At 43.7% G+C, this 22,715-nt stretch overlaps 1 protein-coding gene across 1 annotated transcript; it reads right to left on the bottom strand.

Moving 5' to 3' along the window:
• Positions 1 to 16,986: 16,986 nt before the first annotated feature.
• On the bottom strand, positions 16,987 to 21,410 carry LOC140127975 (vomeronasal type-2 receptor 26-like). The gene is made up of 3 exons (XM_072149303.1): positions 21,400 to 21,410; positions 20,365 to 20,486; positions 16,987 to 17,894 (listed from the first exon to the last, which is right to left on the bottom strand). The coding sequence occupies exons 1-3, from the start codon at positions 21,408 to 21,410 to the stop codon at positions 16,987 to 16,989; spliced, it is 1,041 nt and encodes a 346-aa protein (XP_072005404.1).
• Between the last annotated feature and the right edge of the window lie 1,305 nt (positions 21,411 to 22,715).

The following is a 22,715-nucleotide window of genomic DNA, read 5'->3' on the forward strand; positions in this document are numbered from 1 at the left end:
GTGAAATCTCTGTCTAGAGGGTGTTGTGCTCTCCATATATCGTAAAAGTCGTGTTTGTGGAGTAGTTCAGGTAAGAAGGATGTATCTGATTTCTTCTTTTTGGAAGTGGAATCTACTTCAGGCCATACTGTAGTGTTGAAGTCTCCAACTATTATGGTTGATCCTGAGTTATTTTCCCTTGTTTTTGACAGTACTGATTTTAAGAATTTCTTTTGTTTCTTATTTGGTGCGTATTTTGTGGTTAATGTATATGTTATATTATTTATGATACAGTCAAGAATAATATATCTACCTTTTTCGTCAATAATCGATTTGTTTAAGGAAAAGGAAAGTGTGTTAGCTATAGCAATCGCTACTCCTCCTTTTTTATTCGGTGCTGGGGCCGTGAAGATGTGAGTGTATTTTTTGTTTTTTAGTCTAACTAGATCTTGGGATTGTAGATGAGTTTCCTGAAGGCATAGTATGTCTGCCTTATGAATTTTTGCTTCTTTCCAGACAAGCGATCTTTTAAAGGGTGAATTTAGTCCTTTAACATTTAGAGAAAGGATGTTAAATACCATTGAAATTTAAAGATATATGATATTCTGACATCTGGTGTCTTGTTGATATGTACTGCGAAGATAATTTTCTTGGTACAAAGTGTGGGAGCACAGAAGGCACTAACAAAATAAACATTAAACATTGTAAACAACATAAATGAAAAGGCCACTCAGGTGGTCTATAAAATAGTGCAAGTGATACCTCGTTAGTCAAGTTTAGGGGTCTCAGCATAAGGTCCATTGCTGAGTATTAACTTTACGTGGCAATAGGCCTTGCGGCTTGTTGTAGTTGTCAGTTCCTATCGTTGGTCCTTATTATTATATGTCATAAGGTAGTTATAGAAGGTAATATATAATTGTATGGTTAGATAAACAATTTTGACCAGATTTAAACCGGGGAGAGTTCCAATCTTCTTATTCAAAAACATGAGTGTCTTTAAATTTGTCTAAATTTTTTAGTAAAAAGATTTAGCAAAATTATAGTTAATATCTCACCATTCTTATCACATTGTCTTCCTCTTGCGATGAGAGACTGTGCTCCATTCTTCTGTCAGGTGATGAGGTGACGTATTTTGGTTGGTGTTAGGTGCTGAGTCTTCTTCTGTGGTTAAATCCCATTCTTGGCAAAGCTTGAAGGCCTCTTCTGGTGAGTTGGCAGTGTGTTTAAAACCATTTTTTGTAATAATTAGTTTGACGGGAAATCCCCACTTGTACGCCACATTGTTGTCACGCAGGATTTTTGTGCTTGTGTTGAATTCTCGTCTCCTGGTGAGGGTAGCTGCTGATAGATCTGTGAAAAAAGTAATGTTCTGGAATCTTTCTGGAAGTTGTGGGTTATTGCGCGAAGTTTCCATAATTTTTTCTTTTATATGGTAGAAATGTATTCTCGCTATAACATCTCTTGGTACAGATTGGGGAAGAGATTTAGGCTTTGGCAGGCGATGTGCTCTATCTATTGTTAAGTCGCATGTTGATGCATTGGGGAGCAGATTAGCAAACATATCTGTTAGAAAGTCGGACAAGTTCTCTGATTTGACGCTTTCTGGGATTCCTCTGAATCTTATATTGTTCCTTCTGGAACGATCCTCTATGTCTGCTATTTTGTTTTTGAGAGATGAGATTTCTTCTTCCACTGAGTTTGCAATATCTACTATCTCATTATGTGCTGATGTTATCTCTGCCATTTTGTTTTCAATATGAGATGTTCTGTTGCCCAATCCTGCTAATTCTTGTTGTAGATTAGAGAAAACTGAATGTAGTTCAGTATGTATGGATACTTTCAAATCTGCAATCAGTGCTCTCATCATATTTTCTGTAATAGGGTTTCCCTGTGTTGTTATATTGCTCTCTTTAATTAATGCTTGTGCTGTGGTTAAAGATTCTTGTTCAGCACGTGTTTTCCCCTTTTTACTAGCTGCTTTTGACATGCTGCTTATAGGGGATTTTGCCTGGGCTGCTACTGCCGATATGGCAGATATCATGCTAGCTGGTGGTGAGCTAGAGGGGGTGAATGATCCACTCACATTAGCTGGAGAGGAGCCTCTGCTGGAATGGGAACGTTCTTCTTGTTCCTCCATTAACGCGCCGGCGCCATTTTGTGGAGACCGCATCGCTGGCTGAAAGGAGGAGAGTTTTGCTGGGCTCTTTTTTGCCCTCTTCTTGGCAGATCTCGGCATCGGGGACATCTCCCGCGGCTTGCGCTGCTTTCAGTGGTTCAGGACCGACGGAGGTGTTGCTTTGTGCCGCTTATTCAGCACCGCGGCCTCGGAGCTCCCCGCTCAAGCGTCTAGCTCCATGCGCCGCTGGCCACGCCCCCCGGTGCGGTGGGATTTAACCCGCAATATATGGCTAACAATTTCCTGGCCGGATATTACATTCTACAAATCATCAAACTTTGTGAGGTCAGTTTTGGTGAGTTCGCGCGGAACCATCTACCTTGCGAATTCTGACATGTCTGTCTTTTCTGACTTAATGGATGATGTATCTGGCTGGGTAGCGCTAATGACCTTGTTCCTGGTGTTCTGGCTAAAAGACATAGGGTTGTCCACGTGTCTAGTGGCATTTGAGACTGGGATTAAGTGATTTCTAGCGGTTTGGTGATTAGTTGGAATATTGCCTAGAACCTGAGTTCCTGTGTGTTGAGGTTGCAGAGGTGTAAGATCTTGGTGCACTGTGTTTTGTGACAGGATGTAACATGGGTACAGTTTTGAGGAGACATGGTGACTACATGACCTCCTGTGGTAATAATTCCTCTATATATGATATATCAGCCATGTCTGCAGTGTATGAGGTGACTGGAGCAGATACATGAGGAGACATGGTGACTACATGATCTCCTGTGGTAATAATTCCTCTATATATGATATATCAGCCATGTCTGCAGTGTATGAGGTGACTGGAGCAGATATATGAGGAGACATGGTGACTACATGATCTCCTGTGGTAATAATTCTCCTATATATGATATATCAGCCATGTCTGCAGTGTATGAGGTGACTGGGGGCAGATACATGAGGAGACATGGTGACTACATGATCTCCTGTGGTAATAATTCCTCTATATATGATATATCAGCCATGTCTGCAGTGTATGAGGTGACTGGAGCAGATACATGAGGAGACATGATGACTACATGATCTCCTGTGGTAATAATTCTCCTATATATGTCCAACATCCCCCACCGGGGCCTAGCCCTTGAGGTGAGGCCTGGAGTCAGCCGGGGCCCGCAGTACCGGAGTGGCTGGCGGTTGCGGCCTAAGCACGCTATTGTCATGGTGCTTGGTACAGGGGAACCGGAGGGCTGTCCTACAGCCTGGCAGGTCTCCAGCAGGGTGGTGTTGGCAAGAAAAGATGAGGGAGAGGCTGTTATAGCGGATCTCCCTGGGGCAACCCCTTAATGTCCCGAGTGTGAGTCTCTGGGTGATGGACAGGGTGCCGGTGATGAAGGCAGCCGTATTAGCAGGGACCAGACGGAGACAGAAGTTGAAGAAAACAACTTACAGTTCTTTATTTGAACCGCAGGAACCGCAGTAAACGTGCCTTTAACAGGTAGATGGAGTGCTGAGATGTGAGTTGGAGGGAGCCTCAGGAGATAGTTCACCAGCCTGGACGTAGAGGGCAGGCTGGGAGGCAGCTGTGTCCTGGTAGGAAGCTTCAGCTTGTCCTGTAGGGCTTCAGGTATCACCTTTAAAGGTAAGATAATACCCCTTTTCCTCACTACACTAACTCTAGTCTGATGCTCCACTCTTCAGAGGCAGGGGCTAGGCTCTTCCTGCTCTGGTATGGGCTAGACAGAGATTGCTCACTCACTCACTGATCTCTAGGATTCTCCTACACTTGAATCTCTCTGAAAGAAGATCTCAAAAAGACCCAGAACATTCCTGGCCAGGGGGTTTTATTACCTCCCTTTGGTCAGGTGGTGGCTGCTCCTCCAATCACATCTCAGCTTACAGAGCACAGGATGTAACACCTATCATTGGACAACAGCATCTTGCATCATACAAAATACTTAACCTCTGCCTTGCCAGGCAGGATTCACCACTGCAATACCCCTATGTCCTATCAGGACCATGTAATGTGATGTGATTACATGCAGGTGGGACGTATTCGCAAACCCTACCTCGCCATTGCATCGGCGAGGGTGTTGCATACCCCGGGGGCAATTGAAAGAGCCGCCCTCGGCTCGACTACAGATGGTTTGCGCACAGAGGGGGCTAAGGGCACTTCTAGGAAGTGCAGGCTATGTGAGGTGTAGGGACAAACCGCCCATGGTCCTGGAGACAGGCACCTGGGTTGGTGTCGGACTAAGACAAAAATATGTAGCTGTATGACAGTTGGTCGCTGACGCCATTAAACCGAACTGTACAGTAGGAAAGGTGTGGTGTCATGTCCTGTAATCCACTCCTTGCACCAAGGCCTGTATATTTGTTTTATCAACGCTTCTTCCCTGGCGGCAATTATATAAGGTGTCTATCTGCATTGCGTTAGCATATGCGACACAAGTACCTCCTGACTGGTATCCTTACCCATGTATGGGTGGCATCCAGGTGCTAACTGTGTAACACCCCCGGTCCCCTTAAGACCCGCAGTTTACGGACTACCCCCACGTGCAAACCTCAGTTTGAGGGATCAGGTAGCGGTCAGTGTTTTAAATAAAAGACGGTCCGACACAGCCACACTACAACCTGAAAAGCCTATGAAAGGGTTTATGCAGACTACTGGCATATATGACAGTGTGCAAACATTTGGCAAAATCACATTGGCTTAACAGCTCAATGGGTACACATCTTATAACACTGCAAACGTTACAGAGGTGGATAGGCTACTCAGGGTAGCACGGTAGTAAATGTCTCTTTTCCTGCAAAGAAAAGGCATAAAAAGTGCAAGCAGAATGTCCATACCTAAAAAGGAAGGCATTAAGTGCAATATAGTAGTCAATAGCAACTTTTCCCTGGAGTATCTGGCAAAAGTCTCTCAGAAGGTCTCTAATGACAAAGCCCATCTTCTGGGTACAGCCCTTGATGTGGGGAAAAGTGCACTGAGAAGCAAAGGGTCTCCTCTAGGGTAGAGGGACAGAGTCCTTTGTAGGAATCTCTGCGGTGGCAGAGGAAGGGTGCTATCATAGCACATGACAGTGTATAATCTCTTGACTGAGATAAATAAGGGTGAGCGGGCGCTCAGAACAAATGGGATAGCAGTAATAAATATACATATGTACAATATTCACAGTACCTGAAGTGGGCAACAGCCCTTCAGGGGTTAATCTTGCTGCTCAAGAGCAATGGCTGCAGGCATGGGAGCAGGAACTGCAGCATGGACATCATCAGCCTGGGTGAAGAAAGCAGTGTTGAGATCTGTCACCTGAAGACATCTGGTGGTAGACACTGGAACTGCTGACATGGAACACCCAGAAGCTGGAGCTGGAACAGCAGGAAGGTCATCTGCGGCGGCAGGCATCTCAGCAAAGGAAGGAGACAGGCACTTCTCTGGCTGACCTTCTGTAGCTGGGGGCGCTGTGGAGCGCATGATAATGACCGCAGGAGCTGTAACTTCTTCACTGCTGACAGCTGAAGGATGGTTGTTCCTGGACTGACCTGTAGCTCTTGGGGGCGCTGTTGCGCTGGCGGTGGTAACCTCTGTAGCTGGCAGGGCGTTCTCACCGGACAGCCTGGGCCTCTTAGCAGGTGGTCCTGGATACTCCGCAGGACGATCAGCAGCATTAGATAAGGGGTCAGGCCCCTTTAAGAGAGTCCCTTTTGTAGCCGGGCCTCCTATGGGGAGATGTTGACCCTCTGCAGGGAGGCCGGACTGTACCCCAGCCGGGGCTAAGGGAGATATAGTCACAGTCACTGTGATATAGGCCCTGGGGGCCATGGTACTCACATCCGCGGTGGTCCTCAGGAGGTCCGTCATCGGAGGAGGCAGCCGCTGTGGAGAATCCGCCATTGGAGACCGCGTACGGGAGACAGCAGTAAGCGGTGCAGCAGAGGAAGGGGCCCGAGGCTCGTGGGCAAGCCATGCGACACTTGGTTCTTCATCTCGGAGGCTGTGCGGCATGTCGGCAGGACAGGAGACAGCACGTGGAGAAATCCAAGATGGCCGATTAACCTCTTTGATGCTGGATGGCGGATGCGCTGACTCTGAGGTACCTCGTGGGCTCTCACTGGCGTTGCAGCGCGGGAGAGTTTCGCGCCAGAGGGCGGAGCTTGAGTCTTTCCCGCCAGGAGCTGTGGCGGGCTGAATTTTCTGCTGTGCCACAGCGTGCTGAGGCAGATTTCGCGCCATACGCGCAGGGGGCGGAGCTTAGCGATGTCTCTGGGTTTTCCCGCCAGTGAAGGTTTTGTCGGGCTGGAATTACTTGCTGCGCCACAGTTTCTGAGGTAAATTCTTCAGGCGCGGCAGCGCCGGATGTAGCAGAGCTGACACAGTTCTTGCAAGGATTAACCTCTTGAGTGCTGGAGCGGAGCTCGACAGCACGTGGCAGCAGTATAACACAGTTCAATCCAGAAACACACAATTACTTGGGCCTAAACCCGGATGGCAGCAGGGTTAGGCAGCACAGTCTTTTCAATAAAGGAAAGTCTTTAATGCCGTAATAAGGCACAGAAGTCTCAATCCTGTTCGTGACGCCACTTGCAACATCCCCCACCGGGGCCTAGCCCTTGAGGTGAGGCCTGGAGTCAGCCGGGGCCCGCAGTACCGGAGTGGCTGGCGGTTGCGGCCTAAGCACGCTATTGTCACGGTGCTTGGTACAGGGGAACCGGAGGGCTCTCCTACAGCCTGGCAGGTCTCCAGCAGGGTGGTATTGGCAAGAAAAGATGAGGGAGAGGCTGTTATAGCGGATCTCCCTGGGGCAACCCCTTAATGTCCCGAGTGTGAGTCTCTGGGTGATGGACAGGGTGCCGGTGATGAAGGCAGCCGTATTAGCAGGGACCAGACGGAGACAGAAGTTGAAGAAAACAACTTACAGTTCTTTATTTGAACCGCAGGAACCGCAGTAAACGTGCCTTTAACAGGTAGATGGAGTGCTGAGATGTGAGTTGGAGGGAGCCTCAGGAGATAGTTCACCAGCCTGGACGTAGAGGGCAGGCTGGGAGGCAGCTGTGTCCTGGTAGGAAGCTTCAGCTTGTCCTGTAGGGCTTCAGGTATCACCTTTAAAGGTAAGATAATACCCCTTTTCCTCACTACACTAACTCTAGTCTGATGCTCCACTCTTCAGAGGCAGGGGCTAGGCTCTTCCTGCTCTGGTATGGGCTAGACAGAGATTGCTCACTCACTCACTGATCTCTAGGATTCTCCTACACTTGAATCTCTCTGAAAGAAGATCTCAAAAAGACCCAGAACATTCCTGGCCAGGGGGTTTTATTACCTCCCTTTGGTCAGGTGGTGGCTGCTCCTCTAATCACATCTCAGCTTACAGAGCACAGGATGTAACACCTATCATTGGACAACAGCATCTTGCATCATACAAAATACTTAACCTCTGCCTTGCCAGGCAGGATTCACCACTGCAATACCCCTATGTCCTATCAGGACCATGTAATGTGATGTGATTACATGCAGGTGGGACGTATTCGCAAACCCTACCTCGCCATTGCATCGGCGAGGGTGTTGCATATGATATATCAGCCATATCTGCAGTGTATGAGGTGATGGAGCAGATACATGAGGAGACATGGTGACTACATGATCTCCTGTGGTAATAATTCCCCTATATATGATATATCAGCCATGTCTGCAGTGTATGAGGTGACTGGAGCAGATACATGACGAGACATGGTGACTACATGATCTCCTGTGGTAATAATTCCTCTATATATGATATATCAGCCATGTCTGCAGTGTATGAGGTGATGGAGCAGATACATGAGGAGACATGGTGACTACATGATCTCCTGTGGTAATAATTCTCCTATATATGATATATCAGCCATATCTGCAGTGCATGAGGTGACTGGAGCAGATACATGAGGAGACATGGTGACTACATGATCTCCTGTGGTAATAATTCCTCTATATATGATATAACAGCCATGTCTGCAGTGTATGAGGTGACTGGAACAGATACATGAGGAGACATGGTGACTACATGATCTCCTGTGGTAATAATTCCTCTATATATGATATATCAGCCATGTCTGCAGTGTATGAGGTGACTGGAGCAGATACATGAGGACACATGGTGACTACATGATCTCCTGTGGTAATAATTCTCCTATATATGATATATCAGCCATGTCTGCAGTGTATGAGGTGACTGGAGCAGATACATGAGGAGACATGGTGACTACATGACCTCCTGTGGTAATAATTCTCCTATATATGATATATCAGCCATGTCTGCAGTGTATGAGGTGACTGGAGCAGATACATGAGGAGACATGGTGACTACATGATGTCTTGTGGTAATAATTCTCCTATATATGATATATCAGCCATGTCTGCAGTGTATGAGGTGACTGGAGCAGATGCATGAGGAGACATGGTGACTACATGATCTCCTGTGGTAATAATTCCTCTATATATGATATATCAGCCATGTCTGCAGTGTATGAGGTGACTGGAGCAGATACATGAGGAGACATGGTGACTACATGATCTCCTGTGGTAATAATTCCTCTATATATGATATATCAGCCATGTCTGCAGTGTATGAGGTGACTGGAGCAGATACATGAGGAGACATGGAGACTACATTATCTCCTGTGGTAATAATTCGTCTATATATGATATATCAGCCATGTCTGCAGTGTATGAGGTGACTGGGAGCAGATACATGAGGAGACATGGTGACTACATGATCTCCTGTGGTAATAATTCCTCTATATATGATATATCAGCCATGTCTGCAGTGTATGAGGTGACTGGGAGCAGATACATGAGGAGACATGATGACTACATGATCTCCTGTGGTAATAATTCCTCTATATATGATATATCAGCCATGTCTGCAGTGTATGAGGTGACTGGAGCAGATACATGAGGAGACATGGTGACTACATGATCTCCTGTGGTAATAATTCCTCTATATATGATATATCAGCCATGTCTGCAGTGTATGAGGTCACTGGAGCAGATACATGAGGAGACATGGTGACTACATGACCTCCTGTGGTAATAATTCCTCTATATATGATATATCAGCCATGTCTGCAGTGTATGAGGTGACTGGAGCAGATACATGAGGAGACATGATGACTACATGATCTCCTGTGGTAATAATTCCTCTATATATGATACATCAGCCATGTCTGCAGTGTATGAGATGACTGGAGCAGATACATGAGGAGACATGGTGACTACATGATCTCCTGTGGTAATAATTCCTCTATATATGATATATCAGCCATGTCTGCAGTGTATGAGGTGACTGGAGCAGATACATGAGGAGACATGGTGACTACATCATCTTATGTGGTAATAATTCTCCTATATATGATATATCAGCCATGTCTGCAGTGTATGAGGTGACTGGAGCAGATACATGAGGAGACATGGTGACTACATGATCTCCTGTGGTAATAATTCCTCTATATATGATATATCAGCCATGTCTGCAGTGTATGAGGTGACTGGGAGCAGATACATGAGGAGACATGGTGACTACATGATCTCCTGTGGTAATAATTCTCCTATATATGATATATCAGCCATGTCTCCAGTGTATGAGGTGACTGGAGCAGATACACGAGGAGACATGGTGACTACATGATCTCCTGTGGTAATAATTCTCCTATATATGATATATCAGCCATGTCTGCAGTGTATGAGGTGACTGGAGCAGATACATGAGGAGACATGGTGACTACATGATCTCCTGTGGTAATATTTCCTCTATATATGATATATCAGCCATGTCTGCAGTGTATGAGGTGTTGGGAGCAGATACATGAGGAGACATGGTGACTACATGATCTCCTGTGGTAATAATTCCTCTATATATGATATATCAGCCATGTCTGCAGTGTATGAGGTGACTGGAGCAGATACATGACGAGACATGGTGACTACATGATCTCCTGTGGTAATAATTCCTCTATATATGATATATAAGCCATGTCTGCAGTGTATGAGGTGACTGGGAGCAGATACATGAGGAGACATGGTGATTACATGATCTCCTGTGGTAATAATTCTCCTACATATGATATATCAGCCATGTCTGCAGTGTATGAGGTGATGGAGCAGATACATGAGGAGACATGGTGACTACATGACCTCCTGTGGTAATAATCCTCTATATATGATATATCAGCCATGTCTGCAGTGTATGAGGTGACTGGAGCAGATGCATGATGAGACATGGTGACTACATGATCTCCTGTGGTAATAATTCCTCTATATATGATATATCAGCCATGTCTGTAGTGTATGAGGTGACTGGGAGCAGATACATGAGGAGACCTGGTGACTACATGATCTCCTGTGGTAATAATTCCTCTATATATGATATATCAGCCATGTCTGCAGTGTATGAGGTGACTGGAGCAGATACATGAGGAGACATGGTGACTACATGATCTCCTGTGGTAATAATTCTCCTATATATGATATATCAGCCATGTCTGCAGTGTATGAGGTGACTGGAGAAGATACATGAGGAGACATGGTGACTACATGATCTCCTGTGGTAATAATTCCTCTATATATGATATATCAGCCATGTCTGCAGTGTATGAGGTGACTGGAGCAGATACATGAGGAGACATGGTGACTACATGATCTCCTGTGGTAATAATTCCTCTATATATGATATATCAGCCATGTCTGTAGTGTATGAGGTGACTGGAGCAGATACATGAGGAGACATGGTGACTACATGATCTCCTGTGGTAATAATTCCTCTATATATGATATATCAGCCATGTCTGCAGTGTATGAGGTGACTGGAGCAGATACATGAGGAGACATGGTGACTACATGATCTCCTGTGGTAATAATTCCTTTATACATAGCTCCCAACCGTCCCGATTTTGCCGGGACTTTCCCGCTTTTCGTACCCCTGCCCCGCGTCACGGGCAGCTATGATATTGTCACGAATTTTCCCCCCAGGTCCCGCTTTGTCCCGGCGCTGTGTCCGCATAGTAAATACTTTGAAAGTCTGAACTCACAGTACAGAATGGCTTCTACAGACATCGGGAGGGAATCCTTTTCAGAGAAGTGTCGGGCTTAGCGCAGAGCAGGGACCACGTCATCAGCTTCAGATCTGTCCATATATGGTCACTGCATCTCCTAGGGTTCCCCAGAGCAGACATCGGGCAGGGAATCCTTTTGAGAGAAGTGTCGGCTCAGCCGGAGAGCAGGGACCACGTCATCAGCTCAGATCAGCATCTGTCCATATATGGTCTCCAGGTCTTCCCCAGACACAAGCTCTTTATATAATTAAATTAAATAAAGTTTTGGCCAGGCTGAGATTCGAACCTGGGACCCTGTGCACTGCAGACAGGAGCTTAACTAACTGAGCTATAAGCCCAGTGATACAAGGCTGAGGATTTCTGGTAAGTAAGACATGTTATCAGCCATTTACACTGTGACACAGACTAATGCACTGATATATAGAGAGGGATCTTCTCAGAGGTTATTATTGTAATTATTGACACTATTATTATTATTATTATTATTATAAATTTTATTATTATGGAGATGATTATTAATAATGGTAAAAATAATAATAATCATCTCAATAATAATAATAATAATAATAATAGTCTCAATAATTACAATAATCTGAGAAGATCCCTCCCTATATACCAAGGCAGTATATAGTTCTTAGTTACCAAAATTCTCCACTTGTTAATCACTGAGGTTATAGCTCAGTGGGTTGAGGCGCTGTGTTATTATTGTACATGACACCCTGACACTGCAGGTTCTGGGTTCAAATTCCAATGAGGATAATTTTTTTTTTTTTTAAATTATGATTTTTATTATTTTTAATATGGTTAAAATTTGGGGCGTGGCCAGGGAGTGATTGGGGGTGTGGCTTAGGGGGATCGCCCTCTTTGTCCCTCTTTACTTTTCCCAAATGTTGGGAGGTATGCTTTATATATGATATATCAGCCATGTCTGCAGTGTATGAGGTGACCTGGAGCAGATACATGAGGAGACATGGTGACTACATGATCTCCTGTGGTAATAATTCTCCTATATATGATATATCAGCCATGTCTGCAGTGTATGAGGTGACTGGGAGCTGATACATGAGGAGACATGGTGACTACATGACCTCCTGTGGTAATAATTCCTCTATATATGATATATCAGCCATGTCTGCAGTGTATGAGGTGACTGGAGCAGATACATGAGGAGACATGGTGACTACATGATCTCCTGTGGTAATAATTCTCCTATATATGATATATCAGCCATGTCTGCAGTGTATGAGGTGACTGGAGCAGATACATGAGGAGACATGGTGACTACATGATCTCCTGTGGTAATAATTCTCCTATATATGATATATCAGCCATGTCTGCAGTGTATGAGGTGACTCGAGCAGGTACATGAGGAGACATGGTGACTACATGATCTCCTGTGGTAATAATTCCTCTATATATGATATATCAGCCATGTCTGCAGTGTATGAGGTGATGGAGCAGATACATGAGGAGACCTGGTGACTACATGATCTCCTGTGGTAATAATTCTCCTATATATGATATATCAGCCATGTCTGCAGTGTATGAGGTGACTGGGAGCAGATACATGAGGAGACATGGTGACTACATGACCTCCTGTGGTAATAATTCCTCTATATATGATATATCAGCCATGTCTGCAGTGTATGAGGTGACTGGGAGCAGATACATGAGGAGACATGGTGACTACATGATCTCCTGTGGTAATAATTCCTCTATATATGATATATCAGCCATGTCTGCAGTGTATGAGGTGACTGGAGCAGATATATGAGGTGACATGGTAACTACATGATCTCCTGTGGTAATAATTCCTCTATATATGATATATCAGCCATGTCTGCAGTGTATGAGGTGACTGGAGCAGATACATGAGGAGACATGGTGACTACATGATCTCCTGTGGTAATAATTCCTCTATATATGATATATCAGCCATGTCTGCAGTGTATGAGGTGACTGGAGCAGATACATGAGGAGACATGGTGACTACATGATCTCCTGTGGTAATAATTCTCCTATATATGATATATCAGCCATGTCTGCAGTGTATGAGGTGACTGGAGCAGATACATGAGGAGACATGGTGACTACATGACCTCCTGTGGTAATAATTCTCCTATATATGATATATCAGCCATGTCTGCAGTGTATGAGATGACTGGAGCAGATACATGAGGAGACATGGTGACTACATGATCTCCTGTGGTAATATTTCCTCTATATATGATATATCAGCCATGTCTGCAGTGTATGAGGTGACTGGGAGCAGATATATGAGGAGACATGGTGACTACATGACCTCCTGTGGTAATAATTCCTCTATATATGATATATCAGCCATGTCTGCAGTGTATGAGGTGACTGGAGCAGATACATGAGGAGACATGGTGACTACATGATGTCCTGTGGTAATAATCCCTCTATATATGATATATCAGCCATGTCTGCAGTGTATGAGGTGACTGGAGCAGATACATGAGGAGACATGGTGACTACATGATCTCCTGTGGTAATAATTCCTTTATATATGATATATCAGTCATGTCTGCAGTGTATGAGGTGACTGGAGCAGATACATGAGGAGACATGGTGACTACATGATCTCCTGTGGTAATAATTCCTCTATATATGATATATCAGCCATGTCTGCAGTGTATGAGGTGACTGGAGCAGATACATGAGGAGACATGGTGACTACATGATCTCCTGTGGTAATAATTCCTCTATATATGATATATCAGCCATGTCTGCAGTGTATGAGGTGACTGGGGCAGATACATGAGGAGGCATGGTGACTACATGATCTCCTGTGGTAATAATTCCTCTATATATGATATAGCAGCCATGTCTGCAGTGTATGAGGTGACTGGAGCAGATACATGAGGAGACATGGTGACTACATGATCTCCTGTGGTAATAATTCCTCTATATATGATATATCAGACATGTCTGGAGTGTATGAGGTGACTGGAGTAGATACATAAGGAGACATGGCGCACATAACTTTTTTTGATCATTTTTTAGAACATTTTTGTAAAGGGATTTTATGAAAAATGTAATTTTTTCGGGTTTTGTTTTTTTGGCATTCAACGAATGGGTCCAATTATGTTTATGCGTTATTGTACAGATTGTTACGAACACGGCGATACCAAATATGTGGGAGGTTTTGGTGATTTTGTTTTCTTTTTATTTATTAGATATACATATACATATATAATTCTTTTTATTAATAAGTGTTATTATTAAACTTCTTTTTTTACTTTTACAAGTTGGCTTGAACAAGCAATGCTCTGATCGCTTGTTCAAGATCTTCTTCACCTAATACAGTGTAACACTGTACCATGCATGACCGTGGCGTGTAAGGGGTTAATGCCCGCGATCAGAGGAAACTACGATGGTGGGTGCTAGAGACAGGTGCCAGCTGTAACATACAGCTGGTACCCCATGCTTCTGGTGCTGGCTCTGTTAAGGAGCCGGTGCCAGAAGCATGACATAATAGTACTGCAAAATGCAAGAATGCACCACCCGAAATGCCAAATGTCGGGAAGGGGTTAAAGAGGACCTGTCACCCCGAAAATGACTCCCACAAAATGCCCCCCATAATCCTCACCCCAGCCTCTTTCTCCCCAGCCAGTTTTTAAAAAAATGTATTTGTAGTAAATTGATTTAAAGCAATCCGACCTCTTACAAAATAAGTCGGCATTATTCATTAGGGGCCCGGCCGACACAACCCCTCCACGCCCCCTGTCTGCTGGGACCAGTAGGAGAAGCCGGCAGCATCGCATATATTGCATAATCGCTGCCGTCTCTCCGGCAATACATGTGATGCTGCCGGCTTCTCCTACAGGTCCCAGCAGACAAGGGGCGTGGAGGGGGTGTGTCTGCCAGCCCCCTAATGAATAAGGCCAACTGCCGGACACCAGATCCTCTTATTCAGTAAGAGGTCGGATTGCTTTAAATCATATTTACCACAAATACATTTTTTAAAAAACTGTCTGGGGAGAAAGAGGCTCGGGTGAGGATTATGGGGGGGCACATTTTGTGGGGGTCATTTTCGGGGTGACAGGTCCTCTTTAAAGCGGAGGTTCAAAAACACAGTTGCTCTATTGCCTAAATCAATGTTGGAAGGTCATAGTAGGATCACCTCATAACCAATGTAATCCTTCAGTATTAGAAAAAATCAATCTACTATTTTTTATATAATATACGAGAATCAAGCATCACTCCAGGGCGTCAATGGTTAGGTGAAGAAAGTGAAAATGCTTTATTCCATGTTTAGAAGTACAACAAGGTACAGCAGCAACGTTTCGGCTCCAAGGAGCCTTTTTCAATCACATTTTCACTTTCTTCACCTAACCATTGACGCCCTGGAGTGCTGCTTGATTCTCGTATATTACATTTGAAGGACCTGGAGCCTTGTCTTAACGAGCCTGCACCCACCTGCACTTTTGTTTGTGTGCTGCTTAAACTTTCTACAAGTACTATTTTATAAATATATATATATATATATATATATATATACACACACATACACACACATACACTCACCGGCCACTTTATTAGGTACACTTAACACTTAATTTCTAATCAGCCAATCACATGGCGGCAACTCATTGCATTTAGGCATATAGACATGGTCAGGACAATCTCCTGCAGTTCAAACCGAGCATCAGTATGGGGAAGAAAGGTGATTTGAGTGCCTTTAAACGTGGCATGGTTGTTGGTGCCAGATGGGCTGGTCTGAGTATTTCAGAAACTGCTGATCTACTGGGATTTTCACGCACAACCATCTCTAGAGTTTACAGAGAATGGTCCGAAAAAGAAAAAAACATCCAGTGAGCGGCAGTCCTGTGGGCGGAAATGCCTTGTTGATGCCAGAGGTCAGAGGAGAATGGGCAGACTGTTTTGAGCTGATAGAAAGGCAACAGTGACTCAAATCGCCACCCGTTACAACCAAGGTAGGCAGAAGAGCATCTCTGAACGCACAGTACGTTGAACTTTGAGGCAGATGGGCTACAGCAGCAGAAGACCACACCGGGTGCCACTCCTTTCAGCTAAAAACAGGAAACTGAGGCTACAATTTGCACAAGCTCATCGAAATTGGACAGTAGAAGATTGGAAAAACATTGCCTGGTCTGATGAGTCTCGATTTCTGCTGCGACATTCAGATGGTAGGGTCAGAATTTGGCGTCAACAACATGAAAGCATGGATCCATCCTGCCTTGTATCAACGGTTCAGGCTGGTGGTAGTGGTGTCATGGTGTGGGGAATATTTTCTTGACACTCTTTGGGCCCCTTGGTACCAATTGAGCATCGTTGCAACGCCACAGCCTACCTGAGTATTGTTGCTGACCATGTCCTTCCCTTTATGAGCACAATGTACCCTGTAACATCTGATGGCTACTTTCAGCAGGATAATGCGCCATGTCATAAAGCTGGAATCATCTCAGACTGGTTTCTTGAACATGACAATGAGGTCACTGGACTCAAATGGCTCCACAGTCACCAGATCTCAATCCAATAGAGCATCTTTGGGATGTGGTGGAACGGGAGATTCGCATCATGGATGTGCAGCCGACAAATCTGTGGCAACTGTGTGATGCCATCATGTCAATATGGACCAAAATCTCTGAGGAGCTTCCAGCACCTTGTTGAATCTATGCCACGAAGAATTGAGGCAGTTCTGAAGGCAAAAGGGGGTCCAACCTGTTACTAGCATGGTGTACCTAATAAAGTGGCCGGTGAGTATATATATATATATATATATATACATATATATATATATATATGTGTGTGTAATGTTTGTGATATTATTTAGTATTTTTACCAAGCAGAGAAGTTTTTGTGTTCATTTCAGATCTAAACAAAATGATGTAACATTTAGGAAAAAATACACAACCTAAAAGTCCAGCACTGGAGGCCAGGACAGCGAATATCTCCACGGCCACAGTGTATTTCCCTCTGGTGCTCAGATAAGCTGGGATCATAGCGATCCAGACACAGCAGAACAGCAGCATGCTGAAGGTGATGTACTTGGCCTCATTAAAACTGTCCGGCAATGTCCTCACCATGAAAGCCAGGACAAAGCTCACAGAGGCCAGAAACCCCAAATATCCCAATACAGAATAGAATCCAATAACAGAACCTTCATTACAGCGAATGATGATCCTTCCCTGATAAGACTGAGTGTCCAGGTCCTGGAAGGGAGGAGAGACTGATAACCAGACAATACAGATAACAGCTTGACTAGATGAGCCCAACATCACTATGGTGTAGGGCAGCTTTACACCCAGATATTTTCTCCAGGAGCTTCCAGGTTTGCTAGATTTAAAGGCAACACAGACCATGATGGTCTTCGCGAGGAGTGAGGAGATGGCTACAGAGAAGAGGATTCCAAAACTGGTCTCACGTAGTCTACAAGTGATATCACTGGGACGACCGAGAAACAAGAAGACACAGAGGAAGCTGAGGAAGATGGAGACCAGGAGGAGGTAACTCAGGTTCCGGTTATTGGCTTTAACAATGGGGGTGTCCCGATAAATAATGAATGTCCCAAATATCAAACCAGTGGCAAGACAACCAAAAACTGTGAGAAATAAAAAAGCAGAAGCGATTGTGTCATTTTGGTAAGAGATGAACTCTATGACTTTGGGCTGACATCGGTCTCTCTTCTCATTCGGCCATTCATCACTTGGACATTTCATACAGTTATCACTGTCTGAAAGACAAATATAGAAATGTAATAATGTCTGCATAAGACTTGATATGTTCCTGCGGCTTAAAGTATGTGGGTAGGACCTGTCGAAGAATGAAAACGAGGGTGAATGAGCACTTTAGGAATATAAAAAAGGTAAAACTGATCATTTTATAGCGATACACTATAGTAATTTTAACAACCAGAATCCTTATGGCACTCAATTTATAGGGGCAGATTTATCGAGCTGTCTGAAAGTCAGAATATTTTTAGTTGCCTATGGCAACCAATCATAGCTCCCTTTTAAAAGAGGGATGGATTATATTAAAGCTATGACTAAAAGAGAAGGGTATTGGATTTATGAATGGAAGACGCTTTCCCCTTTAAGTTTAAATGCTGACTTTGAAATGAGATTTTTTTTTTTATGATTTTGCACTTTGTAACTTATGAAATACTTTGTATAGGTGGATTTATATGATTAATAATTATCAATACTGATGCATTTGCCGCCATAAATATTAAGTAATAATTGTCATAATTGGCAGGTCAAATCAGGAACAAGCATTGTACTTACTGCTGTGAACATTGAGTGTTACTTGAAATTAGAATTTTATGTTAGTTAGCTTAGGGGAAATAATTTATAAAACACTTGTATGTTTAATTTTTATTTGAAAATTTGACAAGTATTTAGTTAAAGAGGAGAGATTGTTTTATGAACTATTGTATGATAAATGTGTGAATATTATGTAGATTATATGATGTAGTTATATTGAGAGAACATGGAAATAGTATAAATAGGAACATTGGGGCTCATTTACTAAGGTCTAAGGTTCCGCAGACTGCATTTTCGTCGCCGCATTTAACAGGAGTTTTTGGCACACACGATCGGATTTTGGCCAATCGCGCTGACTTTCATGCAATGCAAATCGGGGTGGGGCCATTGGACAACCCAACAGATTCGGACAATGCGCGGGATTTAAAATTCTAAATGTTTTGCAAGACACGCACTTACAAGCACCGGGAAGAAGAAGGTGAACTCCGGCGAACCTCAGCGGGGAAGCGACAGATGCAGGAAATCAGGCGCATGAGCTACGTGAATTGTGGCAGATCCGATTCCTCGTCGGACAACGCACCTCGGGGATTGCGATGGGACAGGTAAGTAAATGTGCCCCAATGAGTAAAGGTGGCATACACCCCGAAAGAAGCTGAAAAACAGGCAAAACTGAAGTCGGATAGGAATCGTTTGCCCTCAAAGAGATGCTGATTTTTTATTTTGAAAGGCCTGTTTTAATGCTCATTTTGTGAGTAGAATAATTTTTTTTTCAGTGGTACCACACTACTGTGGTTTTATTTGTAGCAGTGCGGAACACCCGACTAAGTGGATCTTTCCAAGTTTCCTAGAGTGTCATAAAGTTGCTAAAAAATCCAAGCAGATAGTTTTCAAGTAGAAGTCCCCCATCAAAAGTCCCAGCGCTCTATAATAGGCAATTATCAGAGTTTACATCATTAGCCAATTGCCACAGTGCTAAAAGTAGCCAATGATTACAATTCCCCCACAATAGCCAAAAGTCAGAGTTACACGTTAAGGTGGTTACCTAGCGTTGTTATGTGAATATAGGTATAACAATCCTTCATACTGTAATGGGTTGCTCACCCAGAATTGTTTGTACTCCACCAGGGGCCAATAATACTTGCATGCAATGTGGACCAAAATTGGAAAAACTTAGGATCCAGTGGGCCATACTTTCTGGTGAATAGGATGTCCGGGATTTGGGTTACATTCCCGCCACTTTTTTTCATACACTCACCGTACAGGGCAAGATCTTTATCCCATCTTGGAAAACATATCTACATATTTCCTAAAATCTCCCATTACTGTGACCACATGCCCTTTACATGGGGAACACTGCATTTTACTTCCTTTGACTTGTGTTTTGGACAGTTTTTTGCCTCAAATTACAGCTAAATTCTTTCATAAACAGGTTGATAAATGCTTCCTATTATGTCTTGCCAGGTTACTCACTATAGCCAAACTGTTAGATGATGCCTCTATTACTGAGGGCAGTACTCAGTACTCAGTACTCAGTACTCACCATAACCGTATTTATACCAGCTACTGTCTAGTATCAGGATATACCAGTTACAGATTTATCAATGATATGTGGCAGCAAAAAAGATGGCTGTTGTATTGGTTTGTTCCTTCTGTACAATTCAGTACACAACCTCTCTTTATGGAGATGGCTTAGGCATCAGTTAGTTACTAGATACTATTTCTCCCTGTATCCTAGCAATACTGTAGTTATTCACAAACCTTCTAGTTTATGCCACTAAAACCAAGTCTACCTTCTGAATTGAAGTTGACAGGGTCATCAGTTAATATGTATGTTGTCAGCATTTCGTTACATATTGGGGAATTTCTAACATGACTCTATCACTAAGACCAAAGATCCTTTTGTTGGGATATATCTTAAGAACATTCTATGTTTCTATTTACCAGTGATATTGGAGATCTCCTTCTGAACATGGCACACAGTCATAGCAGCAGGTGTGGATAGTTTCTCGAGGCTTTTTTCGGCTTCCAGGTAAGCAGGTCCCTGAGCAGCGGGACATCGGAACCTTAAAAAAGGGGAAAAGATTCTTTGATCCTTATCAGACCCAGAACAGCCCTACAGGTAAGATCTGAAACTCTAGCAAGTTTTTTACACCGATGAGTACAGAATTTCACTAGACGACCAATGAGTAAATAGTAAGAATTGCCTCAATGCAACTTTTTTGCCACTTTTATCTTCCAAAAATCAGTTGGAAAACAGATGATAAAAACATATGTCCCCCATTTTCTGCTGTGCACATAAGATCAAACAATTCCTCCCCTGCTGGTGGAGAAAAAAGATTTAGATGGGGTTGCTGTTATCAGCAGAAGATGCTCTGCTAAGTTAAATTTTTTATTTAGTTTGCATTCTATCCTTCACTAGTGTAAACTTATTCCACTCTTGGCTGTCTTAATTTTTTTCTACCTCACCCTTCTAGCTAGCTTTGATGGACAGATGCCTCCTCCACACACGTTGTTCCCTGGCTAGTCTGCTTTGTGTGGGTGTAAGAGAACCAGTCCAATAATCTTTTGGACCAAGAATCTTTTTTCACGGTTCTTCAAGTCTTTATCGGAGCTTACTAACATTTTCTGTACTTCTGCATTTTGTATTACTTGAACTTTTGCCTGTCTTCTGACTATCAATGTGTCTCCTTATTCTGTACTGCATTGTTTCGTTTTTGCTCTGAATTTGCATGACTATTTTTCTGGTTTGTTTTGTCCCTGTGTTTTCACTTTGGTGCAGGAAAGAAATGTTAATCAGATTTCACCTATGGGAAATTAGTTATGGACATCTGGGGGGGTCTGGCTTTAAGGCTAAACATCTCTAAGTTTAGAAGGCAGTTTAGGCAGTGACTGGCAACTGTCACTGGTGCTCCTGCGACCCATGTTTCAGGTTGTAGGCGTTCCCGCGTGCCCCCTCTTGCCAGCAGTCTAACTCACCTTACCGCCATCCAGCGATGGTTTCCTCTCTTCTGCGCGTGCCTCCTAGGGCACGCACGCTTGCTGTCTGAAATTTAAGCAAGCACACCGCTAATTGCCACTGGCCATCTGACTACCTATATACTTTGACTTCCTGCTTGTTTCCGACCACGAATTTGCCTGAAGAATCTGTACTACGCCTTGGCCGCCACCGCGGCAAAGTCATGCCTGTTGAAAGACATGGTGGTACCACGCCGCAACAAGTCCAACCTGCTTTGCGGCAGGATCTGGTGAAAACCAGGTACCGCTTAGACTTTGGTCCCATGTGTTGGCTTACCTCATCGACCGGGGTGGTACTGAGGATCCATTACCTCTGAGCCTGACAATAACCAGTAAAGAAATTGAAAAAATTGAAAAATTGAAAATAGTGGGAATAACAGGGCCCTGCCAACATTTTTTTGAATTGAGAAATAATATAACATTAAAAAATATAATAAAAAAAATTATGCCATAGCGGTTTAAGGCACTCTGTTTAGACCCAATTAGTCATTATATCTGTGTTATAAGAAGCAAGGAGAAACCACAAACCCTTCCTCCCACAGAGGTTAAAGGCCCTCTGGGTGTTTAGACCCAGTTAGTCATTCTTTCTGTGTTAAAAGAAGCAATGGGAAATAGCAAACCCTTCCTATCATTGCTGGTGTTCAGGCCCAGTTATTCCAATGCAGGACTTTGCAGAAATATTTGAATTTGAAGTTCCATTAATCCACAATTGAAAAAGAACGGAATGTGAAGTTCTGGGAATGCGGAACTGAAAAACTGAAAAGCGACATTATGGGAAAGAGACGTTCTGGGAATGCAAAACTGAAAAATTAAAAATTGACGTCCTGGGAATACTGAACTTATTCAGACACTGGAAAAACAAAGCTGTGTGTGATCCATGCTTTGTTCATCATAATAATGTTAGGATGTCCACATTGCTTGTAGAGAGAAGAATCCTCTTGGTTCTATGTGCCGTATCCATTGGTGTTGGAGCTTGAGGAGAATTGAACTTGGTGTTCTACATTATGGCCATGCTAACTTCCTGAGTTGGTGCTGGTTCCCATGTTGTGTTGGGACATCCTCCTACTCGTGCTGCCACTGAGCTCCTAATGTCGGATGGGAACTCCGCCAGTAGTGCTTTGAGCAAAGTGCGCTTGTACTCCCTCATTTTAGTCTCACGATCTAGTATTGGAATAAAAGATGCTACACTATCCTTGTAGCTGTCTCTTCCTCTGCATCTCCGCAGCCATGCTCCAATGAGCTCCTTTTGAATTCACCTAACATCTCATCCTCCTTCT

This window comes from Engystomops pustulosus, chromosome 1 (genome assembly GCF_040894005.1).
Source record: "Engystomops pustulosus chromosome 1, aEngPut4.maternal, whole genome shotgun sequence".
NCBI classification, from domain to species: domain Eukaryota; kingdom Metazoa; phylum Chordata; class Amphibia; order Anura; family Leptodactylidae; genus Engystomops; species Engystomops pustulosus.

What these genes read in the sequence shown, in the direction of transcription:
- LOC140127975 (XM_072149303.1), bottom strand. An exon ending in GGAGATCTCCAATATCACTG is followed by an intron (nt 17,895 to 20,364) that starts GTAAATAGAAAC and finishes TTTGTCTTTCAG; the next exon opens with ACAGTGATAACTGTATGAAA.